We start from the raw sequence: 24,346 nt of genomic DNA on the forward strand, positions 1-24,346 counted from the left end.
TGAAAGGCCGATGAGCGCATCCCCATTGCTGCCCGAAAGCTTTCCTGCACCGCCTCCTTCTTCTGCAGCAACTCCGCCTCTTCTGGCTTCTCTTGCTCTTGTAGTTCTATACAGGAGCATAGAGAGGCCACCCCAAAATGGCTGCCGGCTGGCTCCTGTATTGAACTGCAAATGCGGCGGAAATTTTTGGGTAGCCGCTCTTGCAGTTCAATACAGGAGCCGGCCGGCGGCCATTTTGGGGTAGCCGCTCTTGCAGTTCATTTGTTGTAAATCCTTTACTCTACTCTATTCACTGAGATTTTGTTACTTTTCACTCCTTACTCACTCCCAAGGTGCAAGAGCCATTACCTGACCTTAGTGCAGAAGACCTGGCCACTTACTGTATTTCCATGACAAAATTGATAATGTCCATCAGGAAATAGCTGCCCAATCCCCAAGCGGCATTGATCCCCTCACCTACCGCACTTCATCCTTGTCTATCTTTTGAACCAGTTACAGAAGAGGAAGTCTCCCAGCTCGTTTCTTCTTCTCGCCCTACTACCTGCAATAGTGACCCTTTCCCCCCACACCTTCTCCAGTCTTTGCCATTTGCCATCACTACTTACCTTACTAAAATATTTTACCTCTCTCTCTTTGGATTAAATGCTACAGTGATGCCTCCAGTCTGTGTCAGTCACTACATTGGCTGCTTATTCAGTACACAATACAATATAAATTCATCACCCTCATCCACAAAGCATTCCATAATGCTGAAACCCCTACATTTCCTCCTTAATTTATGTCTATCGCCCAACACGTGCTCTCAATGACTTAAGACCAGCTTCCTCTATTATCAGAACCTCCCACTCCTATATCCAAGACTTCTCCCGAGTTGCACCACTTCTCTGGAATGCTCTACCCAGAACAATCAGATTAACTCCCAACTTCTACAGCTTCAAGTGCAAACTAAAGACACACAATTTACAATTTGTAAAGTGCAGCAGAATATCTTTGTGCTACATAAATAGAATGTAATATTATTATTTTCAGTATTTTGCCTGTTAGCCAGACTAGTGGACTCTGTAGGCCAGGGGTATGCAATCACTCTAGCGGTTGTGAAACTACAACATCCAACAAACATATTTGCTCTGCTGTCCCTGGAAATTTGACTAATGCTGTAGGCAAAGGTAAGCACACGATTGTAATTGTTTTTTTTTTTTTTCTCTTGTTCTTCAAATGCATTTTCTTAAAAATATTAAGAGAAAATACATTCTTTATACAACCACTGACGTTCTGACTTTTGTGGGGAGCTATGGTTTCTATGCACACCCCTGCTGAGGGAGATTTATCATCTCCTTATGCCACTTTTCGAGCATAAAAAGGGGTCTGTGACATTTTAAAATCTGTTTTTTTTTGCACATATGGCATTTTAACTCCTTCCTTGCCGCTTTCCAAAAAGGAAAAGAGATGATGGTGATGGCATCATGGCAGTTTTCTGGTGTTAGTGATGACTGCTAGTATATATGCTTAATTTAAAATGTAGCTCCCATTTTAATTTATTTTTTTGCTACTGTGTCAGGGGTGAATTGTGAATATTGTTATAATATATTTATTAATCTATTAAACTTCCTTTTATTAGAAAACAGGCAATAAAGTTCCAATTAGCAATTTTTTAACTAAATGTTGTCATGGAGATTCTGTCTGTACACCCATACCCAATGCAGTATGTAGAGCTGCATTGGGGTGGTCATTTTAAATGTCTATATCTCTGTTTTTGTACAACCTAGAAAAATGGTTGTTGTATCACAATGTGTATGGACATCAGATCGGTTAGAGGGTTGCTAAGGAGAATGTTACTGCCTGATTTCTATTAAAATGAAGTTAGATAGGTTAATAAAATATGTTACAGAAATGGTCACCAAACACCATCCTCGATACTATAGGAAAAAGAGAAAATAAATGGGTGTTTACACTTTAAGATAGGCCTGGTTCTCATCATGAATCCAGTTCATCCTCCAGAAATGCAGGGCATATCAAGATGGCCTTGTTAATGCATGGGGAATTGAATTATTTATTAAAACATGTGGAGAAAGGACAGGTCCTCTTTAAACAATAAGCCAGTTCTTGTATCACATAAACTCACACATTAACCTGTTACATGTTTACAAGGAGAACCCTGCCTCATACAAAGTAGTGTAAGTACTGTACAGTATGCATGCTGTGTCTCCGTCTTTTAACTACAGCTGCCCGCCTGGTGCTGTTCTGTCCCTATCTTGTTAGTTAATTACCACTAATGGAAAGAAGGGGAATGCTGGCAGACGGCCAGGGAAATCAGAGGCAAGTTGAGAAAAGTTTCATAAATTTAGTGTAAGTATCAATTTCAGTGCTCGCTGTCAAGGGAGGAGTATATATATGTAGATGTTGTTTGAAGGGCAAATGCAAAAGAAAAGAAATTGCACACTCAGAGAAGGGAGTCAGTGCCAGAGCTAAGCAGGGGGAGACAGGAGGGAGAGTCATTTCTATCAGACATTCACATCTTTTATTAGATTTATAACATGGTGTTATGGTTGTGTCTGGATGAAAGATTTTAAAAAAGGCCTGGACTTTTACAGCCTTAGATAAAATCTAGATATCAACATGAATGCAGTGATTTGATCACCCTAATATCTATGTATATTTATTTAATCTTTTCTTCCCCTGACTGAATGAACACTGGTGGATCATTTCTAATATATCAGATGGTTGGTCCAACAAAATCAGCAGGCTTGCGTAACCCAGGGTCCAACATAAATGGCCTCATTTACAAATTGCTAGTGGAAATATTTCAACAGACATGGTCTACATATCCATTAGACAAAGCACATAGTCCATTATGGATATATACTGAACTTCGCTACCTGATTTTGCACACAAATTTTTTGTAAAACACAATTGTGGTATGCTCCAAAGCATAATAGACTATGTAGGTATCCTAGAGGCACCATCACCCAACATTTTATAAAGAAAAATACAGACCACAATTTGGGTACAGACTGTAGTCTGGGGCCACACAGCAAGATTGGCAATGATTCCTACACTAATGTAAGTGATTGGGGTCTTATTGTGAACCTGAGGATGCTGTGACTGTGTTTGAGACGCAAAAAATTGAGCAGTGACAAAGAGGCCCGCAATGTATCTGCTATCATCAAGCTTGGCTGACTTTTCTCTTATGTGTGTGGAGGCCTTAAACTTTTCCAGCTAAACAGAGATACAGCTAGGTAAATTGTTAATGAAACGAATGACTGAACTATTACTGTCCACTAAACACACCAAGGTACCGTAGAATGGGGAAGTCAACCCGGAGTACACAAATGTTTCAGTAAAGTAATAAATAGAAAAGTAACAGTATATCTGTAGAATTGAACAAACAATTGATTTTATGACATTAAAAAGATTTTCAGCATACCTGAAATTTGGTGCTGATGCCCATTCTAATGCCAGACAGGCAAGGCCGACAGCAGCATACACAAGCAAAAAGAAAATGGTCACAATTGCTGCAATGGTGTTTAGTTTCCCGGCAAAGAGCACCAGCTAGAAGACAAGAAAAAAGTTATCAGGAATGCAGGCACGACCATAAATAATATATGATGTTACAAGTGCAATAAGAGGTTTACTAAATAACATGTATAGACCTGCCACATAACAATAATCTGTTTTAGTAATTTTCACTTTTCATGTATAGTAGCGAACACTAATGCACACTACCACTTAGGGTTACCAAAGAATTTGATGTGGCTGTACAATACCACAGTATACCACCAATGTAATAAGGGAATTAGTATGGTGTAAATGTAGCTCTATATAGGGATCACAATGTACTTTTTTATGTCTTTGTAGAATGGGAGGAAATCCATGCAAACACAGGGAGAACATACAACTTCTGGCAGATATTGTTCCTGGTGGGATTGAAACCCAGGACTCCAGTGCTGCAAGGCTGAAGTGCTAACCACTGAGCCACCGCGGTGCCCCTATTTATTCTGTTTATTCCCATGAAGTTAGGGAAATGAGTGGCAAATCTGTAATACATCTGCCATTTTGTAAAATAGGTTTAATACAATCCCACATAACACCATGTTTAGAGGTACAGTAGTGTTGTTCCTAAATGGGTTAACAGTTGGGATTTGTTGCAAAGACATTTCCATGGAGAAACAATGGAGAGGAAAAAAGGCTGGATAAATAAATAAATTAATGAAAAAATATAGCAGTGCCACTTTCTGTTTGGAGGAATGGACTTATTTAAGTAAAGTCGACAGTGGTGATTTATCTGCCAGGTTCATGGCCATAACCCATCGTCTGCACACTCTGGCCCTCAGTCCAGGAGCATCATGCTGGATGTTGATGACTCTTTAACCGAATAACAGAGCGCAGAGAGCAGACACCATCTATCAGAATAAAGGCCGCTCTCCTTGCTCCTGCAATCCTATTTATTCATAGAATCAGCTCCAGTGCACTGGGATTTGTGGAGAAATAGAATTTCTCTCTGCAGGAAGACAAGGTGAGAAGCCTGATAAAGAGCAATATGTTCATTATGTACCTGACAGGAGGAGATACCATAATTACTGCAGTTAAGGAACTCTGCTAGTTAATACAAGGGTCCTATGGGGTGAATGCTTCACTGTCTTCACTGACCACACACTAAGGATTCATGTTAATATATTGTTTCTTAGAAATCAGATATACTCTTCCTAGTCTAGAACATTTAGATTGATAGTTAAAATGGCACTCAAATCTAAGTTGTTTTTTTTTTTTTATGTATGGCTTCTAAAAAGTGTAAAAAAGTAGAACTTACACTTATACAATTCTCAGCACACAAGGGAAATACTCTGCATGGAAAACCTACTTGTAATCGCAGATCAGCAGGGGTGTGAACAAACCGCTAGCGGGAAAAAGACCACTAGCAGTCTACATAGACCACTATTGTGAGGGAGCGGATTTTGAGGAGGATTTTTGCCAAAATCCGCCCACTCTTGCCCCGTGTGAATGGGACCTTATGGTGTGCATTATATAACTTTCAAGTAAGGGTCAACATCCTTATAATTATTGCATGGCACACTATAAAGCCCAACCTATAATCCTAGGATATATCCAGAAGAAGGCAAAACCCCCTAAGAGATAGATGCCAATTACTACACATTAAATAATATCCCAGTATATTTATACATGTAAATTAGATCACCTCTATGGTATCTTTTATCTAAGCTGAACATGACCAGGGATAGCTTAGAGACAGAGAGAAGAGGGAGGGGCGAGTAGTGGACGGGACAGTTTAGTGAGAAAGGAGGGGGGGGTTGGGTAAGAGGGAACTAGTGTGGAAGCTACACAGGAAGCTAGACAGCAGGAAGTTATGGAGAGGATGTCAGCGGCAACCAGAGACACCCAGAAATCACTCCAAACACTGCTAAAGGAATATGGGCGTACTTATTAATCCATCACTAGCACTAACAGACCTTTCTAAAATAAAAGATTTTCTGCCCAAGAAACCCCTTTAAAGTGATACTAATAATTTGAACTAGTATGTATTACTTTGCATTTATCAATATCAAGTTTCATCTTCAAAAAATTGGTAAGGTTCCCAGATACATAACCCTAGCAATAGGCCATCACTGTATAAGAATGGAATACTGCTTTAACTAACTTAAACTTACTCTTGGCAGTCAGTCACCTCCAAGGAAGTGTTCACATATCTGAGCAATTACTTCTCGTAGTGGGAAAGCTCCTATTCTTTCTGCAGTTTACCCTCAAATCCACTGCATAATGGTAGCAGCGCATGACCATGTTTTACCTGAGATACTCAGTCCTTGTTTTAGCCAGATTTACCGGCTTGAACTTCATGCTGAACGTGGGACGCCTAGCATCCTAGTTATCTACGATGTTAGAAGTCCCTGCCTCCCAGCGACATACTGTCCCGAAATGTAATTGGTACAGGACAGTATGTCGCTGGGAGTCAGGGACTCCTAGCATCATGCAGGGTATATAGCACTCTGCACATTTTCAAATACAAAGCAACTCCATTATGTCATAGATTGTAATTCTCATGGTAATACATACAGAAATTGCTGCAAGTCTGAACTTATCCTAAGCATGATAGTGTTAACACACACTTAGCTTTAATTTATTCCTCAGTATGAAATTTCAAGCAGAGGAGTAAAGGGTTAACATACTAAATACTTTATCTCACTTCTCTTTCTCCCTGACTCTCTGGCTCTTTACTGTTATCTCTTCTCTCATCCCTATCCAGCCCCTCACCTTATATTTGTCTGCTTCAGCTTGCCCTTGATATATAATATGTTTAACACTCCATCAAGCAAAGTGTGGCAGCTTAACATGAAAATCAGGAATAAATAACAAAGCAGGTGCAGGGGAATGGGAGCGACATGGCACCACTAAATGGTCAATTACCTCTTACCAATGGGAGCCATATATATGCGAGACACAAGATAACCAGGGTACAAGAAAAAAATCAAGCATCCTATCCGCTCTGCATGCTCAGTGCTATAAAATAACTGGGCACAAGATCTAATATGCAGTAATAAAACGTTCCGTGTGCCTATTCAGTACCGTACACAAGATCAAATCAAGTATACAAAACTTGTACTTAAAGTCTATAAAGGGATGAATAAATAAAGAGTGAACGAGAGCTGAGCTGCAATAGAACAGACTGGCCACTGACTAGTGTACAGACCTTCTGACTGTATACTGTGGTGAAAACAGCTTTTTAAGAGGACCATCTATGTCCTCATAGATGTGCGGTATTGTCTACCGCTAGAAAGCTGTCAGTACGCTGACGGCAGTTAGACAGTTTTTTGGTGCAAATTCTTCCAGAATTATGTCAACTTTTGCTTGATCAATCTCCCCCAATCTCTTTTTCACAGTGTTTTTCATCAAAGCCAGAAATGGATCCAGCAGGAAAGAAAAGTATAAATAATGTTTTCCTTTATATTTCCCAACCTGTTAAATCAACTTCTGGCTTTGATTAAAAAAAACTGCAGCAAAAATAAAATATTAGTGTCAGGTGGGTGTGGGGGAGGCATTCAACGTGCCACAAGCGCCACGCCAAAAATGCAGCATTTTACAGTCACTGCAATGTGCATGGGATACCCATCCACACATAGCAGAAAAATAGGAGCAGCAAAACGCTATAATTTCCAAAACTGCAGTGTGTCAATTATACCTATGGAAATTGTGGTGGATTATGGTGGATTCCCTATAGGTATAATTGAAGCAGAAAGTCCGCAGAGGAAAACTGTGCAGACTGTCTGTGAAAAACTCTGCGGGGAAAACCACAATGCATTTCTGTCGTGGTTTTTCCCGCAGTACTTTTTTGCTGCGGCCCATTATGTGGGGCCTTCAAAGTTTTCTTTTTATAAATTGAATTTTGGTTCTGGTTTAACCCTCACATACAGACACCACAGTATTGTGGCAATTTTTGCAACAAAAGTCGGGACTGGATTCATACAGTGTGGTGCAAAAAAATTAAGCACAAACTGGCACAGAATTACTGAATACAGAAATGTATTATTCCATCTATGTCAGTTTTTGGGTGTAGATGGGTGATAATGTGGTGCATATTTGAAGTAAGGCCCTTTATTTCACCAAATGTGCACCACATCCCCCATTCCATGCCTTTTTCGCCAATTTTTCTGTGAATGTGGGTAGGAACACTCCTTCAGCCCAACATATTTATTATAACTCTAAAAAATAATGCATAAAATGCATCAGTTATACTAGTTGTACAGGATGTATAAGACAGTTCCTAACTATTATAACCAGAGCCTATTGATAAATCAATCACGCCTTGCACCTGTAGGGGCCTTTATTAAGATTGACATATGAAACAAAGGTCTTAATACATCTGCCCCACTGTGTGCGACACCAGTCTTCTACTTACAAGTATATTACATTTAATGGAAAATGAAGGGGATTGAGGTCTGTGAAAGGCTGCTATGAGCAAAAATACTGTATCTAAAGGGAATGTATTATCAATTTTTTTTAGCTATGTACTAAAACCATTTTTTTCATTTTCTATTGTTTTATAGATTCTTGTTCTATTTTCTGAGATCTTGCCTGAACTTCTCCTCTGCTCTGTTAACAATTTAGTGATATGTTTCACGGCAATCGGCTGGAGCTGACTCACTAAGGACGGGTTCACAAGGGTAGCTGCGAGTGGATGCCGATGCACTGCACTGACATCCAGTCGCGCACTCCACTCCCAATGAATGGACCTAGTCGGGAGCCGTCTTTTTGGTCAGGATTTTGAGGCGAATTCGGCCTCAAAAACCTGACCAAAAAACTAAGTGTGAACTGAGCCTTATATTTATGGGAGAGTCTTCTAGGTATGCTCTGTGCAGGGACAGGAGTAATAAGCTGTAGATAAACATCATTAGATAATCATCATAGTAGTTAAACATCATTTATAGTTGATAGTGACACAGAGTGTAAAAAGTGAAAGAAAATAATCAAAAACTCTTAAAGGGATCCAATCATTGGATACCCTTTTTTCTCCCTAACATGTAGGAATAGCCTTAAGAAAGGCTATTCTTCTCCTACCTTTAGATGTCTTCTCCGCGCCGCTGTTCGGTAGAAATTCCAGTTTTCTTCTGTATGCAAATTAGTTCTCTCGCAGCACTGGGGGCGGTTCCCAGCACTCTAACAGCACTGGGGGCATCTCCAATGCTGTGAGAGAAATCTTGAGCGCCAGCCACTGTCTTTGCCTGGAATACCTCTCCCTGCGTCGGGTTTCAAACTGCTAGGAATGCGCATTCGGCTCTTCTATCGGGCCTAGGGCAGAGCCGACTGCACATGCCCGCGGCCATTTTCTTGTGGCCGCTTACACTGTAAGCTGTGTAAGCAGCCACAATAAAATATTACTGTTTAATATCAAAATTTAGTTTAGAAAATTGGGTATTGTCTTTAATTTCTATAGACGATTGTATCACCATAACATCGTTGTAACAGATAGACCAGCAAGCGAGTTACATTGTGTTTAGTTTGAGCTTTTTACCTTTATTGTTCTTTGATTCCTCTTCTAAGGCATGTCTGTCACTTTTATGGCTATACAAGCACTTTTGTAAATCATTGGCACCACAGAGAAATAGGTGCACTTCAAAATGCAGTCAGTGCTACAAAAAGTAAAAGGCAAGTAGCTCAATCTGTTATACCAAGTAAACGGCAACAAAATAGGGGCAAGTCGACTACTGAAAGCAAATTAGTAACCTAGAGCTACAGTAAGTGATGTCTGTCAGATGGCTAAAACAATAAAAGCTCCTTGTAAAAAAAAAAAAAAATAAAATAAGTGAAATTGGCATTATCATGTTTTTATTACTAATCAGAGTATCAAAACTAAGTTCAATACACATAAACAAGTGGAAGATGAAACACTGGAGGCTACTGTCCAAAAGGATATACTTCTCATGTGAGGCCTAGAGCTACCAAGCTGGAAATACATGTTACAGAGAGACATCCTGATAGTTTATTCGCCAGTTGCATTTCCTTTTACTGTTCTTTTATGTCTTACAATGTACATACTTCATTTTTACAGCTCTACCAGCATTTTTTTTGTGAATTGTCAGTGATGTTCAGAAACAGGTACGCACTATACTGTAACACATCCAGACTCTGTACACTTAAAGGGGCTCTATCAGCAAAATCATGCTGATAGAGCCCCACATATGCGTGAATAGCCTTTAAAAAGGCTATTCAGGCCCGTAAAAGTTATATTAAACGACCCCCCCCCCCCCCCCGTTTTAAAATAATAACCTAAAAAAGAAGAATGTGCTCTACTTACGCATCGTGCACGGTGGGCGGGCATTCAGGGTGTGTCTTCATCCACGCCTCTTCTTCCTCCGATGTCCTCCGGTCCCGTCTTCCTCTGGCGCTCGCAAACGGACATTGATAAAAAAAATAGCCTGGGCGCATGCGCAGTAGCCGTAGTAGAAGCCGCATGCTACTGTGCATGCGCCCAGGCCATATTTTTTAATCAATGTCCATTCGCGAGCGCCAGAGGAAGACGGGACCGGAGGACATCGGAGGAAGAAGAGGCGTGGATGAAGAAGAAGACACACCCTGAATGCCCGCCCACAGTGCACGATCCGTAAGTAGAGCACATTCTTTTTTAGGTTATTATTTTAAAACGGGGGGGGGGGGGGTTAATATAACTTTTACGGTGCCTAAATAGCCTATTCACGCATATGTGGGGCTCTATCAGCATGATTTTGCTGATAGAGCCCCTTTAAGACAGTGGATACTGTTTGTCAGTGGTGAATTTTGACAAAGGAGATTCTTCAAGACTTCAGACTCATCAGGCTAAATAAAAAGATTCTGGGTTTCGCCAATTTACTTACAGGCATAACATACATGGTAAATTTAAGCCTTCCACTTCAGAATTTTGGTGTCATTAAGTTGCAAAACAATAGTTTGAGACTTTTTGTATTTGTTTGCAATGAAATTTTACAAAAATTTAGCAAAAACTCAGTTTTTATATTGCTCACTCCTTTTACTAAAAGTGGGCCTGTATAGCTGATGTATACTACATTTATCAAATGTAACTTTTTAAAATTGCATAAAGTATGCAACTGCATATAGCAAGGGGTCAGCAATCTTTATAGCATAATGTATTGATTTTTAGAGAAGTAGTCAGTGTGCCATGCAATAATGTGTTGACCCTTAGGCCTGGTTCACATCTGCGTTTGGTATTCTGTTCGGGGAGTCTACTTGGGGATCCCCCAAATAGAATAACAAACGCATTAAAAAGTGGTTAACTAAGAAATTACATGGACCCCATAGACTACTACCCATAGAATACTTTTTAATGCGTTTGGTATTCCATTTGGGGCATCCAAAACTAAATCTAAATCTACAGTCCAAAAGCACATAGAGCTCATTCACATCTGCAAACTGCAGTTTATGCCCACATGTATACCACTGTTGTACCCAGCAAAATATATTTAATGTCATATGTGGGTATAAAATGCTGTTTGGGCACAGCTGTGCTCTGAATGGATGGAGCGCTATTTTGGTTTAGATACGCCATTTCAGTGCCTGATATGCTGCACCCAACTTGTGTCAGCAGAGACATCCACTCCAAAAACTGGTAAGTGGGTATTCCAGGCACAACAGCATTTGGAGAATTTGTTTCTGATACATGCATTGAAATGACGTATTCCTGGAAAAATTGTTCTCTGAAAAGACCCCAGAGTATAATAATTGTTCATGGGTGTCCACAGTGGGGCATAATACTGTGTGCATGGGCCACTGTGGGACATAATACTGTGTGCAGAGGCCACTGTGCGACATAATACTGTGTGCAGGGGCCACTATGGGGCATAATATTGTGTACTGGGGCCACTATGGGGCATAATACTGTGTGCAGGGGCCACTATGGGGCATAATATTGTGTACTGGGGCCACTATGGGGCATAATACTGTGTGCAGCATAATACTGTGTGCAGGGGCCACCGTGGGATATAATGCTGTGTGCAGGGGCCACTATGGGGCATAATACTGCGTGCACGGGCCACTATGGGGCATAATATTGTGTACTGGGGCCACTATGGGGCATAATACTGTGTGCAGGGGCCACCGTGGGATATAATGCTGTGTGCAGGGGCCACTATGGGGCATAATACTGAGTGCACGGGCCACTATGGGGCATAATATTGTGTACTGGGGCCACTATGGGGCATAATACTGTGTGCAGGGGCCACTGTGCACTGTGGGATATAATACTATGTGCAGGGGTCACTATGGGGCATAATACTGTGTGCAGGGGCCACTGTGCACTGTGGGATATAATACTATGTGCAGGGGTCACTATGGGGCATAATAGAGCACGAAGGAATGCGGGGGGGGGGGGTCAGTCGAGGTTTCAGCGTCCGTGTTGGTCAGGAGGGGGCCTCATGTTAAAAGTTCGCCATGGGGCCCCGCCATTGCTAGTTACGCCACTGAATGGCAGTGCGCCCTTCCAAGGACAAGGTAACTTGCTTGAAGGTTATGGCAGAGAAATGCCACACTTCCTCACAAGGGGCTTTCTCACTAAGGAAAGGAAGGCCTTTTATTCATAAATGTTACCATGTTCACATGAACGCTTAAAATGGCCATCATACACTGATTGGAATTAAACTATTCACATGGCTATTTCTGGTCCTTTCACCGATATTGGGGCACATTTATCATTGTGCCCTGCAAATTTATTGTACAGTGCTGCGAAATATGTTGGCGCTATATAAATAAAATGTATTATTATTTATTATTATTATATGCGCCTTTTTTTAAAAAAAGGCGCAAAATCACTCAATTCTGGGAGTCATGTACAAAACAGTGCAAGACTCAAGTGCAGAAGCATAAGACACACACAAAACTATGCAAAGTTAGCAAGCATAACATTTACATCAATTTTATAAATCATATTCAGTTGCTTATGTCAAATCGTAAAATGCATTGCCAAGTCAAGTGCATAATTGTATAGCTGCAGGCTGTATCAAGAATGCAGAGTAGAGGTGTAGCTACGGTAGTGGGGACAGAGGGTGCGGCAGACCTGGTCACACTCTTCTTTTAAGAATTGCTTTTTCTTTTTGGATTTTCTTGGCAAAGTTTGCTCTGAGACAGAAACATTAGAGGCGCTCTCTTCATTGGACAAGCTGAATGGATTTGAAGCCATCTTTGCAGATCCAGAGAAGTCACTTGTTTCTGCTTTGTTAAATACAATTCTGTTCTGTGACTGCGCCATATTTATTATGTAGGTGTAAAAAAAAGGCGCAAGACACATGGCGAGGACATGTACATGGAATTTATTAACAGCTTTCGCCCGATTAGTAAAATACGCCAGAAATTGAAAGGGCGCACAAAAGGTGCAACTGTGAAACATTTCACTGAAAATAGGTGCATTTGATAAATAAACCCCATTGACTCAATTCCATGAGGTATCTATGAAAATAGCTGTCCAACAGATGCCATATGGCTGTGAAAAAAAGATTGTTTCTTTTCGTCTGTTTTTCATGGTCATTTTTTGCACCGCCATGTGAATATAGCCTGAAAATGTTGCTCTTTCAGAATTACTAAGAGAAAGTAGGTGAGTTAATGAAACAAAAATCTTGTGGGAGGATCTAACGTGAAAAAAGGCCCTAGGTTTTATAAGATTAAACATTTCAATGAGATGAGGATGAATGAACTGAAAGCCCTACAAACTGAACTGAGGGCCGGATAAACTCTGCTGCAGATGACCGTGGACATGACCAGTGTGCTATCTGTGTATTTCACGGATAGCACACTGACACATTCATTTCTATGGGCCCGTACATAAGACTGTGAATTATGTGGTCATGTGTGGGTAACGAAAGTCTGGGATGCAAAATAGGACAGGAATAGGACCTGTTCTATATTTTGCAACCTTTGCTCCCATGACTCCCACTCATTTAAAGAAAGTGGCCACAAAAGCAACGCCAGTGCACGGGCAGCAACTGGGAGAACTGGCCTAAGGCCTCTTGCAGATGACCGTGGTCGACATCAGTGTGCTATCTGCTTTTTTCCAGATAGCACACTGACCCATTCATTTCTATGGGCACATGCACATGATTTCCACTTATTGGTGTGCGGGCCAAGAGTCTGCGCCACAAAATATAGAGCAGGTCCTATTCTGCTCAGTGTTTGCGGAACAGACTTGCCCATAGAAGCCTATGGGAGACTAAAAACCTAGGACAGCACACTGATGTTCTCTGTGTGTCATCAGTGTGCTGTTCGTTTTTGCGGACACACTTGGGACATCAATCTTATTTTTAAGGATCTTCAAAGTAGGATCACACACCGATGACACACTCTCTGTTTTTGTGGACATACGGTACTGATGCTGAAGAAGGACTGAAGACACACTGATGACACTCTGCCCTCAAAAAAAGAACAATGATTACTAGTTTTTGGCCTGCAAAATACACACGGTCATCCGCAACCAGCCTAATATTTAAAGGGCTTGTCCAGGCAAAACTTTAAAAGTTTAGCCTGAACAATCCCTTTAAAAATACAGGTTCATACTATTTTTCCAAAAATTACATGTAATTAGAGATGAGCGAGTACTGTTCGGATCAGCCGATCCGAACAGCACGCTCCATAGAAATGAATGGATGCACCTGGTACTTCTGCTTTGACGTCGGCCGGCCGCTTAACCCCCCGCGTGCCGGCTACGTCCATTCATTTCTATGCGAGCGTGCTGTTCGGATCGGCTGATCCGAACAGTACTCGCTCATCTCTACATGTAATGCTACTTATACATGGATTAGGAGTTGGTTGTGGAAAAATAAAGGAATTGGAGTTGGTGGTTTGACTAAACAACTCTGGTCTCTACCCAGCCCTATTTCTTACAGTTTGTGTGGAATAATCCATTGAAACAAATGCAGATAGAGTTGCATTATAATAAACAATATATTGTATAAATATCCCAATGCCCAAAGAGACCATAATGCCTGAAGCTGTAATACAGAGCAATGGGTCTTTTCCAGCGACTATATTTGCTTCTGAAGTTTCTGCTCCATGTAAAAGACTTGTTCACATGCATATTATTTATTTGTACAGCACCACCAGGTACACAAGGGTTTATTTATTTCTATTATAAGCATCACAATAAAAATACAATCAAAGGAATATATAATTGAAATGGGCTAAATGCAGCAAGACAGTCATATAGAACAGTTTCCCACATTAGCATTTTTTTCGAATAAAGATCCTCTCTCTGTACAAGCTGCTGATTTGAGATATTCCATTTCATTTCACTTTTCTCTTCAATTCCAACTATTTTTTTTAGCTTTGTTTTCTTTAGCCCTTTAAAAATCCCCATAATAAATTTCCTCAGCAGCAGACAGTGTGACCACTGGGTTGTCAGGACACCCTGCCTGAACATCACTGATCTAAGTAATCGATGCCGGGCTGTCGGAAGTAAATGATGAGCATAGACTATGATAGAGCCGTACTCTGCAAACACTGACCCATAGCCTGGTGGAAGGAAAGGGGAGGGAGGAGAATAGAGGCTGGGGGATAGCCAAGCAAGTATAATTACTAGAAATTGTGGCAAATAAATGACATGTTAGAGATCCCTAGAAATACTAATACAGAACTAACATTTTAAATTTGTGCAGCTGAAGTATATTGAGTACAAGGCACCCTGATATAAAAAGATAGGGCACAAAGTAGCAACCCGTCAGATTCCTCTACTTAAACTGCATACAGTATATATGAAGTCATAGAGATATGCAGCTGGCACCTCTTTTGTTTTAAAGGCGTGTCTCTTGATTAATTATTAATTTAATTAACCCCTCAATTCTTCTTTTGATTCCATCTGAGAATACCCTACTGTGTCCAGCAGCGATTATAAGAAGCTGCTTCTACTGCATGGATTATTGACTGGTTTGCACAATATTAGGAATCACTCTGGGGATGCAATATGACAAGACTGAGCGAATGAGCATGTGTGACCACCGACACTTTACACATCAGGTGGAAGCTCTGAGAAGGAATCAAAAGAACACCAGAGGGTGAAATAACAAGTATGTAACCGGTAACTATCTAAACATAGACCCTTTAGGTCGGGGTCCCAAGTTGCGAAAACACAGTGTTTTGACTGCGGCAGAAACCTGGCTAATCTTATCCGCACAATGCAAAAAAAAAATATCTACAGCAGAAAAGCCGTATATCAATTATACCTATATACACAACTGGATTTGGAGCTGTATCTGAGGCCTCAAAATTAGCTCCAAATTCCGCCTTCAATCTGTTTCCCATTAATTTCACTGGGAGTCAGACACAGATTTTTTACCGCAAGATGATTTTTTTCAGCTAGCAGAAAAAATAAGCATCAAGCTTGTTCTTCTGGCGGATTCTGTTTGATAACGCCCATTGAAGTGAATGGGAGGGAGAAAAATTCTGCATGACGGAAGTGGAATTTGAAAATTCTGTGCCAGAATTTGGTCAAGCAGAAAAATTCAGCTTCAAATTCGCAAAGCTGAATTTTTCAGTGTGTATAAATTTGACTGTGTGAACATATTATTAATTTAGTTTCACCCACAACAGCACAAGAGGGAGGATCAGGTCTCCAGGACAAAGAAACCTACAGAATAAAACAAAGGCTGGGTATCTCCCCCACCAGTAGTTTCCTGTCCCTGGTAGAGGAGACCTGTGTGGGTGCTACTGCAACCATAATAAGGGATATACCTGAGAGTCCAGAGCTGGGGCAAGGGCACGGGATTGATCATAGTTGGAATCCTCTCCCAGGTCCCATAAATCGCTTTCGATTTTTACACCATTAGAAAAACATGACTCTTTCAAAACTAGTACCACATCTGTCCATGGTGTGAAGATAATATGACTGAGCTGACGTATTACACACAATCTGCCTACAAGTGTGACACTGTTTTAGTCCACTACGTTTGTCATATCCTGTAGAACCTAATAGCTTTTTATTCTTCCTTACTGCAGACTTCCATCATCAGTGGTGGTTTATGACTTCATGGCTCAAATAAGAAATTACATCTATGCATCAAAATATCCATTCAACAAGATTATGCAGTAAAGGTATTCAATGCCATAGTCAATGCATTGCTATCATTTGGGCAGCACATCTTAAAAATTTTACCTGAACTAAAAACCAGGACATGATGACAGACATCCATGGGTTGCCTCCTCTCGATGTTTTCTTTGCTGGCAATAAGAGTTTTCCTGCAGAAATATGAAGAAAGTAAGTAGATGATCAACCCATGCATTAAGCATTCCCAATTAAATATGAATCATATATGTAACCTAGGCATAGAAGTCCCTGAAGGGCAAACAACATCTGGCTCTTTCCTGTTGGATAGTACTTTTCTACATGTGAACTTATTTCTTTGGAGGACGGGCCTTCTTTTTTTCTAACTCCATTTAAGCAGATAGTATTGTGATTACCTTTTACATACATAGAGGAATAGAACAGAAAAACCAGAATTAAATACATACAAATTATATATACATATCTATATTGTATGTATTTAATTCTATTTCTTTAGTCCCATGTTCGCTGAGCACGGGGTTCTGTTCTTTACATAAATTCTGCTGTTTTATACTGCTGTTTATCTGTCCTGTTTGCGTTTTCTGTGGGCACTACACCATAGTTCTCATTTGCAAACCGGGACCTCAGCCTGGCAGACTTTACAGCGAAGACCACATCTACATATGGAAGTTAAGGAGTGAAAACCGGTAAGTCTGCTTTAGGCTAAGGCCCCACGGGTCGGCAATGCAGGGCTAAAGCACTGCGGGAACAACCGCGGCGGGAACACATCGCAGTTGAACAGAAAGTTCATGGAATTTTCCTTTCTGGTACAATTATATCTACAGGAATGCTGCCAGCGTTTCCGTAGGTATAATTGACATGCTGCAATTTCCAAAACCGCGCTGATTTTGGAAATCGAAGCATGTTCACGCTGTGGATTGTAACGCAAAGTAGGCATGAGATTCGCATGACTCCCATCCACTTTGCTGATACTATATAATGCCACGATTTTTCCCGTGGTGTTTCCGCTGCAGGCAAATCGCATCGATTAAGGTCTGTGGAGCCCCGGCCACAGGCTAAAGCTCCACATTGCGGAAACACAGCTTTTTTTTGTTGCAGAATTTGTTGCATTTTTTTGAGCCAAAGTCAAGAATGAATACAAAGGAATGGGAAATATCTAAAAACTTCTTATACTCCTACTTTATGCTTATTCCACTCCTGGCTTTGGCTCAAAAAACTGCAACAAAAACTGCAACAAAAAAAGCTGCAGTTCTGCAGCGTGGGGTCTTAGCCTCAGAGTTGGCCTAGTCAAACTAGTTTGGTAGTCCAGTAGGTCCATGCTCCACTGCCTATTACACTGTCCCAGGTGAAAATGAATATTCTGTCAGATATGGTCATACCCCGTTACACAAAACTTCCCATTTGCATTAAAAGTTGATTTTCTTATCAATAAGATTGTACTTTCTCACAAGACAGACCACTACCATAGAATTTAAGTGGATTTTGGTGGTGGTAGACTCCCTTTAACTGAACCTTATCTTTAGATGATTAAGCTGGAATTCAAGAATTCATTATTGTTTATTACTGGGGGCACTTATAAAATATATACCGTATTTTCCGGACTATAAGGCGCACATAAAAACCTACGATTTCCTCAGAAATCATAAGTGCGGCTTATAGTCCAGTGCGCCTTATATATGGATGGAAGCGGCGGCAAAGTCTGCGTGCCGCTTCCATACATACATAAAAGGCACCGTAAGGGTGCATTCATACTACCGAACGCCGGCGTGTATCACAGCCGTACACGCCGGCGTTACAGCAGGGCTGCCGGACACTTCCTATTCATTTCTATGGGAGCCGGCATGCGAGCGCTCCCCATAGAAATGAATGGACAGACACTTCCCATTCATTTCTATGGGAGCCGGCATGCGAGCGCTCCCCATAGAAATGAATGGACAGACACTTCCCATTCATTTCTATGGGAGCCGGCATGCGAGCGCTCCCTATAGAAATGAATGGAAAAAAGCAGTCCATTCATTTCTATGGGGAGCGCTGGCATGCCGGCTCCCATAGAAATGAATGGGAAGTGTCCGGCAGCCCTGCTGTCACGCCGGCCTGAAACAGAACGTGAAACTTACCGAGCGGTGCAGGGCGGGCGGGCATTCAGGCCTCCTCTTCCTCCGATGTCCTGACCACTTCCTCCGGCGCTCGCGATCTGATAATGGCCTGGGCGCATGCGCAATATCATAATGCTTCTACTACGGCTACTGCGCATGCGCCCAGGCCATTATCAGTTAGCGAGCGGCGGAGGAGGAGGACGGAACATCGGAGGAAGAGGAGGCCTGAATGCCCGCCCACCCTGCACCGCTCGGTAAGTTTCACATTCTGTTTCAGGCTTTTATTTTAAAACGGGGGGGGGGGGGGGGGGGGGGGGGGGTAGTTTAATCTAACTTTTACGGTTGGGCTCTATCAGCATGATTTTGCTGATAGAGCCCCTCCTCGCCTGCCGAGCGCTTCCAATAGAAGCGGCTGGCACGCGGGGGGTTAAGCGGCCGCTGGCAAAGTCTGCCTGCCGCCGCTTTCAATAACATATAATGCGCACCGGACTGCGGCTTATAGTCCGGTGCGCCTTATATATGAACCGAGACGGACTATAAGGCGCTCATGGGCAATGCGCCTTATAGTCCAGTGCGCCTTATAGTCCGTAAAATACGGTAATGAATGCTATGTGCAATGTGAATAGTTTCATATAAAAAATAACCTAAAAATGATTTTACATTAATGTGTTTTGAGCATTTTCTGTCTAAATTCTGGGCTGCAAAGATGGACATTAGCCATGGTAGCAAGTAGTTTATGTAACAAAATGATCGTCATTTTGCCCTGTGTAAACAAGCACAATTGATGTCCATTCCACATTTTAACTCATTAAAGCAATTTTAGGACTTGGGGACACACATCATTACATCCCACTAAAATCTAGCAAAGGGAGACTGCATGAAGCAATTTTCCTATTACATGTTCACATTAAGTAGCGTATAGACTGAAAGAGTACAAGTTGGAAGGAAAAAGACTTATGGAAATGTTTCATAAAGCTCTGAGGACAAACAAAGCACAGAACTGTATGATGAGTCTCATAAAAAGAAGAATGAAATCCTATCATTAAGCAAATGAAACATTTCAGAATGGCTAATTTGATTAGAAGACAAAATCTATTACATTCACATCCCCATTGTACATATTTGTACAGATTCTTGAAGACGAGACCTTAGCGACTTTAGAGGTGGCCACCTATAAATACCAAGATGGTAGTGGAGTGACTGATAAAGGCTAAATGCATAGGTACAGCAGAATATGTCATACAATGTATTACAATATCCACTGTGATTAGCTTGTACCAAGCCATTAACAGCTAAGCAAAGCCACAAAAACACAGGATAATAGGACAGAAGAGCTATTAAAAGCAGAAATGACTAGTTAGGCCCTGGCATGGAATATAGCAAAATAACAATCATCCTAATTGTAATGATGCACAGTGTGTTTGATGGGTAATTTACAAGGCTTTGTGGTGATAAATCTCCAACTGGTAAATGCAAAAAGGAAAAAAAATGCACACACTGCACTATATTCAATTCCCATCCCAGAGATTCACTGGTACGAACAGAGCGCGGTGCTATATAAATGGTTAAATGGAGGAGACAGAAGGAGACTGTCACGCATTAAGTGTGTAAAGTGGCCAATAATTCATACACTAAAACTCCAGAGGGGACAGCAATGGAAGCTTTAAAAGCATCTTCATTCCCTTCTTTATTTGTATAGTTGTAGATGTTAGGGGCTTAGGTACAAAACTCTCCCTCCATCATAGTATAGTGGTCACGGAAACCACAACTTCAGGAAAATGGCTTTGTATTTCTCTTACCATTGGTAAATATATAAAATCTTAGGGGGCGTTCACACTTGTGCCGCTGTCCGCCCTTTGTGATTCCGCTGAAAAGCCAGGAAAAACTGCTTGCAGACGGCTTGCCGGCGGTCAATTTAAAGAGCCACTAGAAAGCTGACAGTGCGCTGAATTCACTGTTCAGAGTCATCGCAGGGCGGTCAGGAACGCCCCCTCTGACAGTATAGCGCTATGGACTCTACTGTCAGGAGGGGCATTCCTCACAGATTGTCCGATATGCCCTTCTGACACTGAAGAGCTATCGGGGAAGCCGACAGTCTGCTGAATTCAGCGCACTGTCGGCTTTTTAGCAGTGTATAAAACTGCGTGTGCTCGAGGACATGAAAGGTCCTCTTTAAAAACTCATTCATTTCAATGGGTTTTTAAAACAAACCACCGGTGTCCTCTCCGCAGGGAAATCAGGTTTATTTCCATGGACACAAAATCCTGCATGTCCGACTTTGTGTCGGTGCAAAAAAACCTGTTTCACGGTGGAGAGGCTGCATATGGACACCGGCAGTTTGCTTTAAAAACCCTTCTGAAATTAATGGGTTTGTAAACTTGCCGCTGGTAAGCCGTCCAAGCAGTTTTCCCTGGCTTTTTGACAGAATCACAAAGGGCGGACAGTGGCGCAAGTGTGAACGCCCCTTACAATATGTGTACCGTTTCAATGAAGCTGCATACAGCATGCTGAGTAAAGATATTACTAGAAGATATCAAAGCTTACAGAGATCCAGTTTCATACAAATATTGAGATACAAATGTTACTGTTTGTATAATGAAAAGTTCTACAATTTCCCAACATAATTTCTGTATCAATTCCTCACGGTTTTCTAGATCTCTTCTTGCTATCATCCATTCTAGTTCCTTCCGATGGTTAAAAAAATATCAGTTTATGGTCATGTGATATGCATGTGATATGTGACGAACACACTATAGCCTCAGCACAGTATTGAGGTGTCTGCAGGTAACTGCTGTTTTAGCCGACAGGTTTTCCATCTTTCGTGTCCCCCGACAGACCCAAACGATGGGGAGTGCAGCGCAAGTGTGACCCTAACCTAAACTGGCAGATCAGAGATTCTGTGCTATAAGGAAAAAAAATCTCCATGTTGCTTGCCGAAGTGACAAATTATCAGCCAGTTTCGGTAATCATTAGAGATGAGCGAGTAGTACTCGATCGAATACTACGGTATTCGAAATACTCGTACTCGATCGAGTACCACTCGCTGTTCGAATGTAAAAGTTCGATGCAGAACCAGCATTGATTGGCCGAATGCTATACAGTCGGCCAATCAACGCTGGTTCTTCTCCTACCTTTAGAAGTCTTCTCTGTGCAGCTTCCCCGCGGCTTCTTCCGGCTCTTCATTCACTCTGCCAGGCATCGGGCCTGGGCAGAGCCGACTGCGCATGTCCGCTTGTAGTGCGGGCATGCGCAGTCGGCTCTGCCCAGGCCCGATGCCTGGCAGAGTGAATAAAGAGCCGGAAGATGCCGCGGGGACGCTGTAAGGAGAAGACTTCTCGGAGGATCCAGCCCGACCCTCACTCGTGGACTTGGTAAGTATAATTTGATCGAACGTTGCCTACCCCTGAGACGAGCATTTTCCCCCCATAGACTATAATAAGGTCCGATATTCGATTCGAGTAGTCGAATATTGAGGGGCTACTCGAAACGAATATCGAGCCTCGAACATTTTACTGTTCGTTCATCTCTAGTAATTATAGATGAGCGAACACTAAAGTGTCCGAGGTTCGAAATCCGATTTGAACAGCCGCACACTGTTCGAACGGATTTTGAACCCCATTATAGTCTATGGGGGGAAATGCTCGTTTCAGGAGTAGGCAACATTCGATAAAATCATACTTACCAAGTCCACGAGTGACGGTCAGGCTGGACTCTGCTTGAAGTCTTCTCCCGGCGCAGGGTCCCCGCGTCCTCTTCCGGGTGGAATTCACTCTGCCTAGGCATCCGGCCTAGGCAGAGCCGACTGCGTATGCGCGTGCGGTTCTGCCCAGGCCCGATGCTTGAGCCGGATGCCTAGGCCGGATGCCTAGGCAGAGTGAATTCCACCCGGAAGAAGATGCGGGGACGCAGCACAGAGAAGACTTCGGAAAGGTAAGAGAAGAACTAGCGGAATGTATAGCATATGCTTATCAATATGCGCCCCCCCCCCCCAGTATTATATGCTCCTTAGTACCCCCACACACAGTATTATATGCTACTCAGTACACTCCCCCAGTATTATATACTCCTCAGTACCCCACACATACAATATTATATGCTCCTCAGTACGCCCCCTCCCACACACAGTATTATATGCTCCTCAGTACGCATCCCCCCATATTATACGGCAGCAATGGCTCATCAACAGGGAATCCTGTACAGGAATCCCCGTTAGTCAGTGATCCAGGCGACCACACTCGTGCCAGCATAGGGGGCTCTGCGTGCCCTCTCTGGCACACGTGCCATAGGTTCGTCATCACTGCCATAGGGGCTTCTGCACAAGTAACAGAACATTTTCCCATAAAAGGGCAATCGTTCACGTATCAGAGCAGAGCTCCAGGTAAGATGGTGCTTCCATAAATATGTCCAGAAAAGTAATACAATATTATACAATCAAAGATATAAATAAGCATTAGTGTGTAGATTTCTCTTTTGTTGGGTTATGTGCACAGATGTTTAATATTCTCATAAAAATCTTCATTCAAGCGCTCATAGCCATACAGCAATTGTACGGGATGTAAAAGGGTGTCACAGTTCCATCCCTATGAGTACCATTATGGATTAATATTTTCTTTGTAAAGTACAGTTTAAAAAATGCCCTTGCAAAAATCTCTAATTATCCGCTTTAACTAGCCCCCCCTTGTTGTTCACAATGTGAGGCTCTGTTAGTTAAGCATGTACAATACAGTGCAGTTTCTACTGTATCTTGAAAGATAGAAGCAAGGATATAATTTACTCTACTTTCAGGCTTTCTTTCTAAGGAATATGTAAATAAGACCTCATTGGTGAAAAAGAGGAATTTACTTCTAGCGCCACTCAGGGCCGGCTCCAGGTATATATGGGCCCTTGGGTGACAGAGCCCCAGTGGAGTGTATTATAGTCTATTACATACAAGTGGATAGAACCATTTGAGGCAGACATCTGCCTTGGATTCTTCTTTATTTTCTTCCACTCACAGTGCAGAACATTGGCATTCTGTTGTGGCTTCCACCACTGTTTAGGCCCAAATGAATGAGTCTAACCAGTGCAAAGTCTCAAACCGCAGCCTCCGAATCAGCTGCAGGATCTAGCAGGACAGTTTTTCTTTCCAGCTTCCTGCATCAATTAGTTTTAATAGGAGGCAGAATGAAGGAGGAATCTGCTGCGACAAAATCAGTGCCAGATTTAGAGATCTGCAACAGAAAAGCTGCAATTTCAAAAATACAATGTCAATTATAACTACAGGAACGCTGGCATTTTCCATATAGTTATAATAGGGGCAAAAAGATTTTTTTCTGTGAAAAATGCTGGGGAAAAAACTGATGTGTCTCTGCTGCAGCCTTTTCTGCAGCATTTTTTTTTGCAATGATTCCATTTTTTTCTGAGAGCTTTTAATTGATGATGATTTATCCTTGAATTGATATCCAGGAATTTTATTTTTTTTTCCCCTGGAAGCCAGAGAAGGTGAAAAACAAAAAAACAAAACCCATACTCACCTCTCCCCCGCGCTCCAGTGTCCCAGATTGCTGTCCATTCACGCAACGCCCTGGGGCTTGTTCCTGTGGAAGTCTTCACCACTAAGGCCTAAGGAAAGGACCCAGGACATCACAGGTGACATATTTAAGTAACGTTCCGATTACTTTCCTTAGGCTCCTGATTGGTCAGGTGCGGTGAGAACTTCCACTAGAAAAGC

At 41.9% G+C, this 24,346-nt stretch overlaps 1 protein-coding gene across 1 annotated transcript in view; it reads right to left on the reverse strand.

The window, feature by feature from the left end:
* The window catches only part of LOC142197863 (solute carrier family 12 member 9-like), a 212,154-nt gene that overhangs the window by 58,770 nt on the left and 129,038 nt on the right, over positions 1 to 24,346 (reverse strand). The window contains exons 8-9 of the mRNA XM_075268511.1: positions 16,631 to 16,713; positions 3,425 to 3,549 (exon numbers count right to left, since the gene is read on the reverse strand). Of these exons, the coding sequence (XP_075124612.1) occupies positions 3,425 to 3,549; positions 16,631 to 16,713 (208 nt within the window). The remainder of the gene's footprint in view (positions 1 to 3,424; positions 3,550 to 16,630; positions 16,714 to 24,346) is intronic.

The sequence above is a fragment of the Leptodactylus fuscus genome, chromosome 3 (assembly GCF_031893055.1).
Source record: "Leptodactylus fuscus isolate aLepFus1 chromosome 3, aLepFus1.hap2, whole genome shotgun sequence".
Lineage (NCBI taxonomy): Eukaryota > Metazoa > Chordata > Amphibia > Anura > Leptodactylidae > Leptodactylus > Leptodactylus fuscus.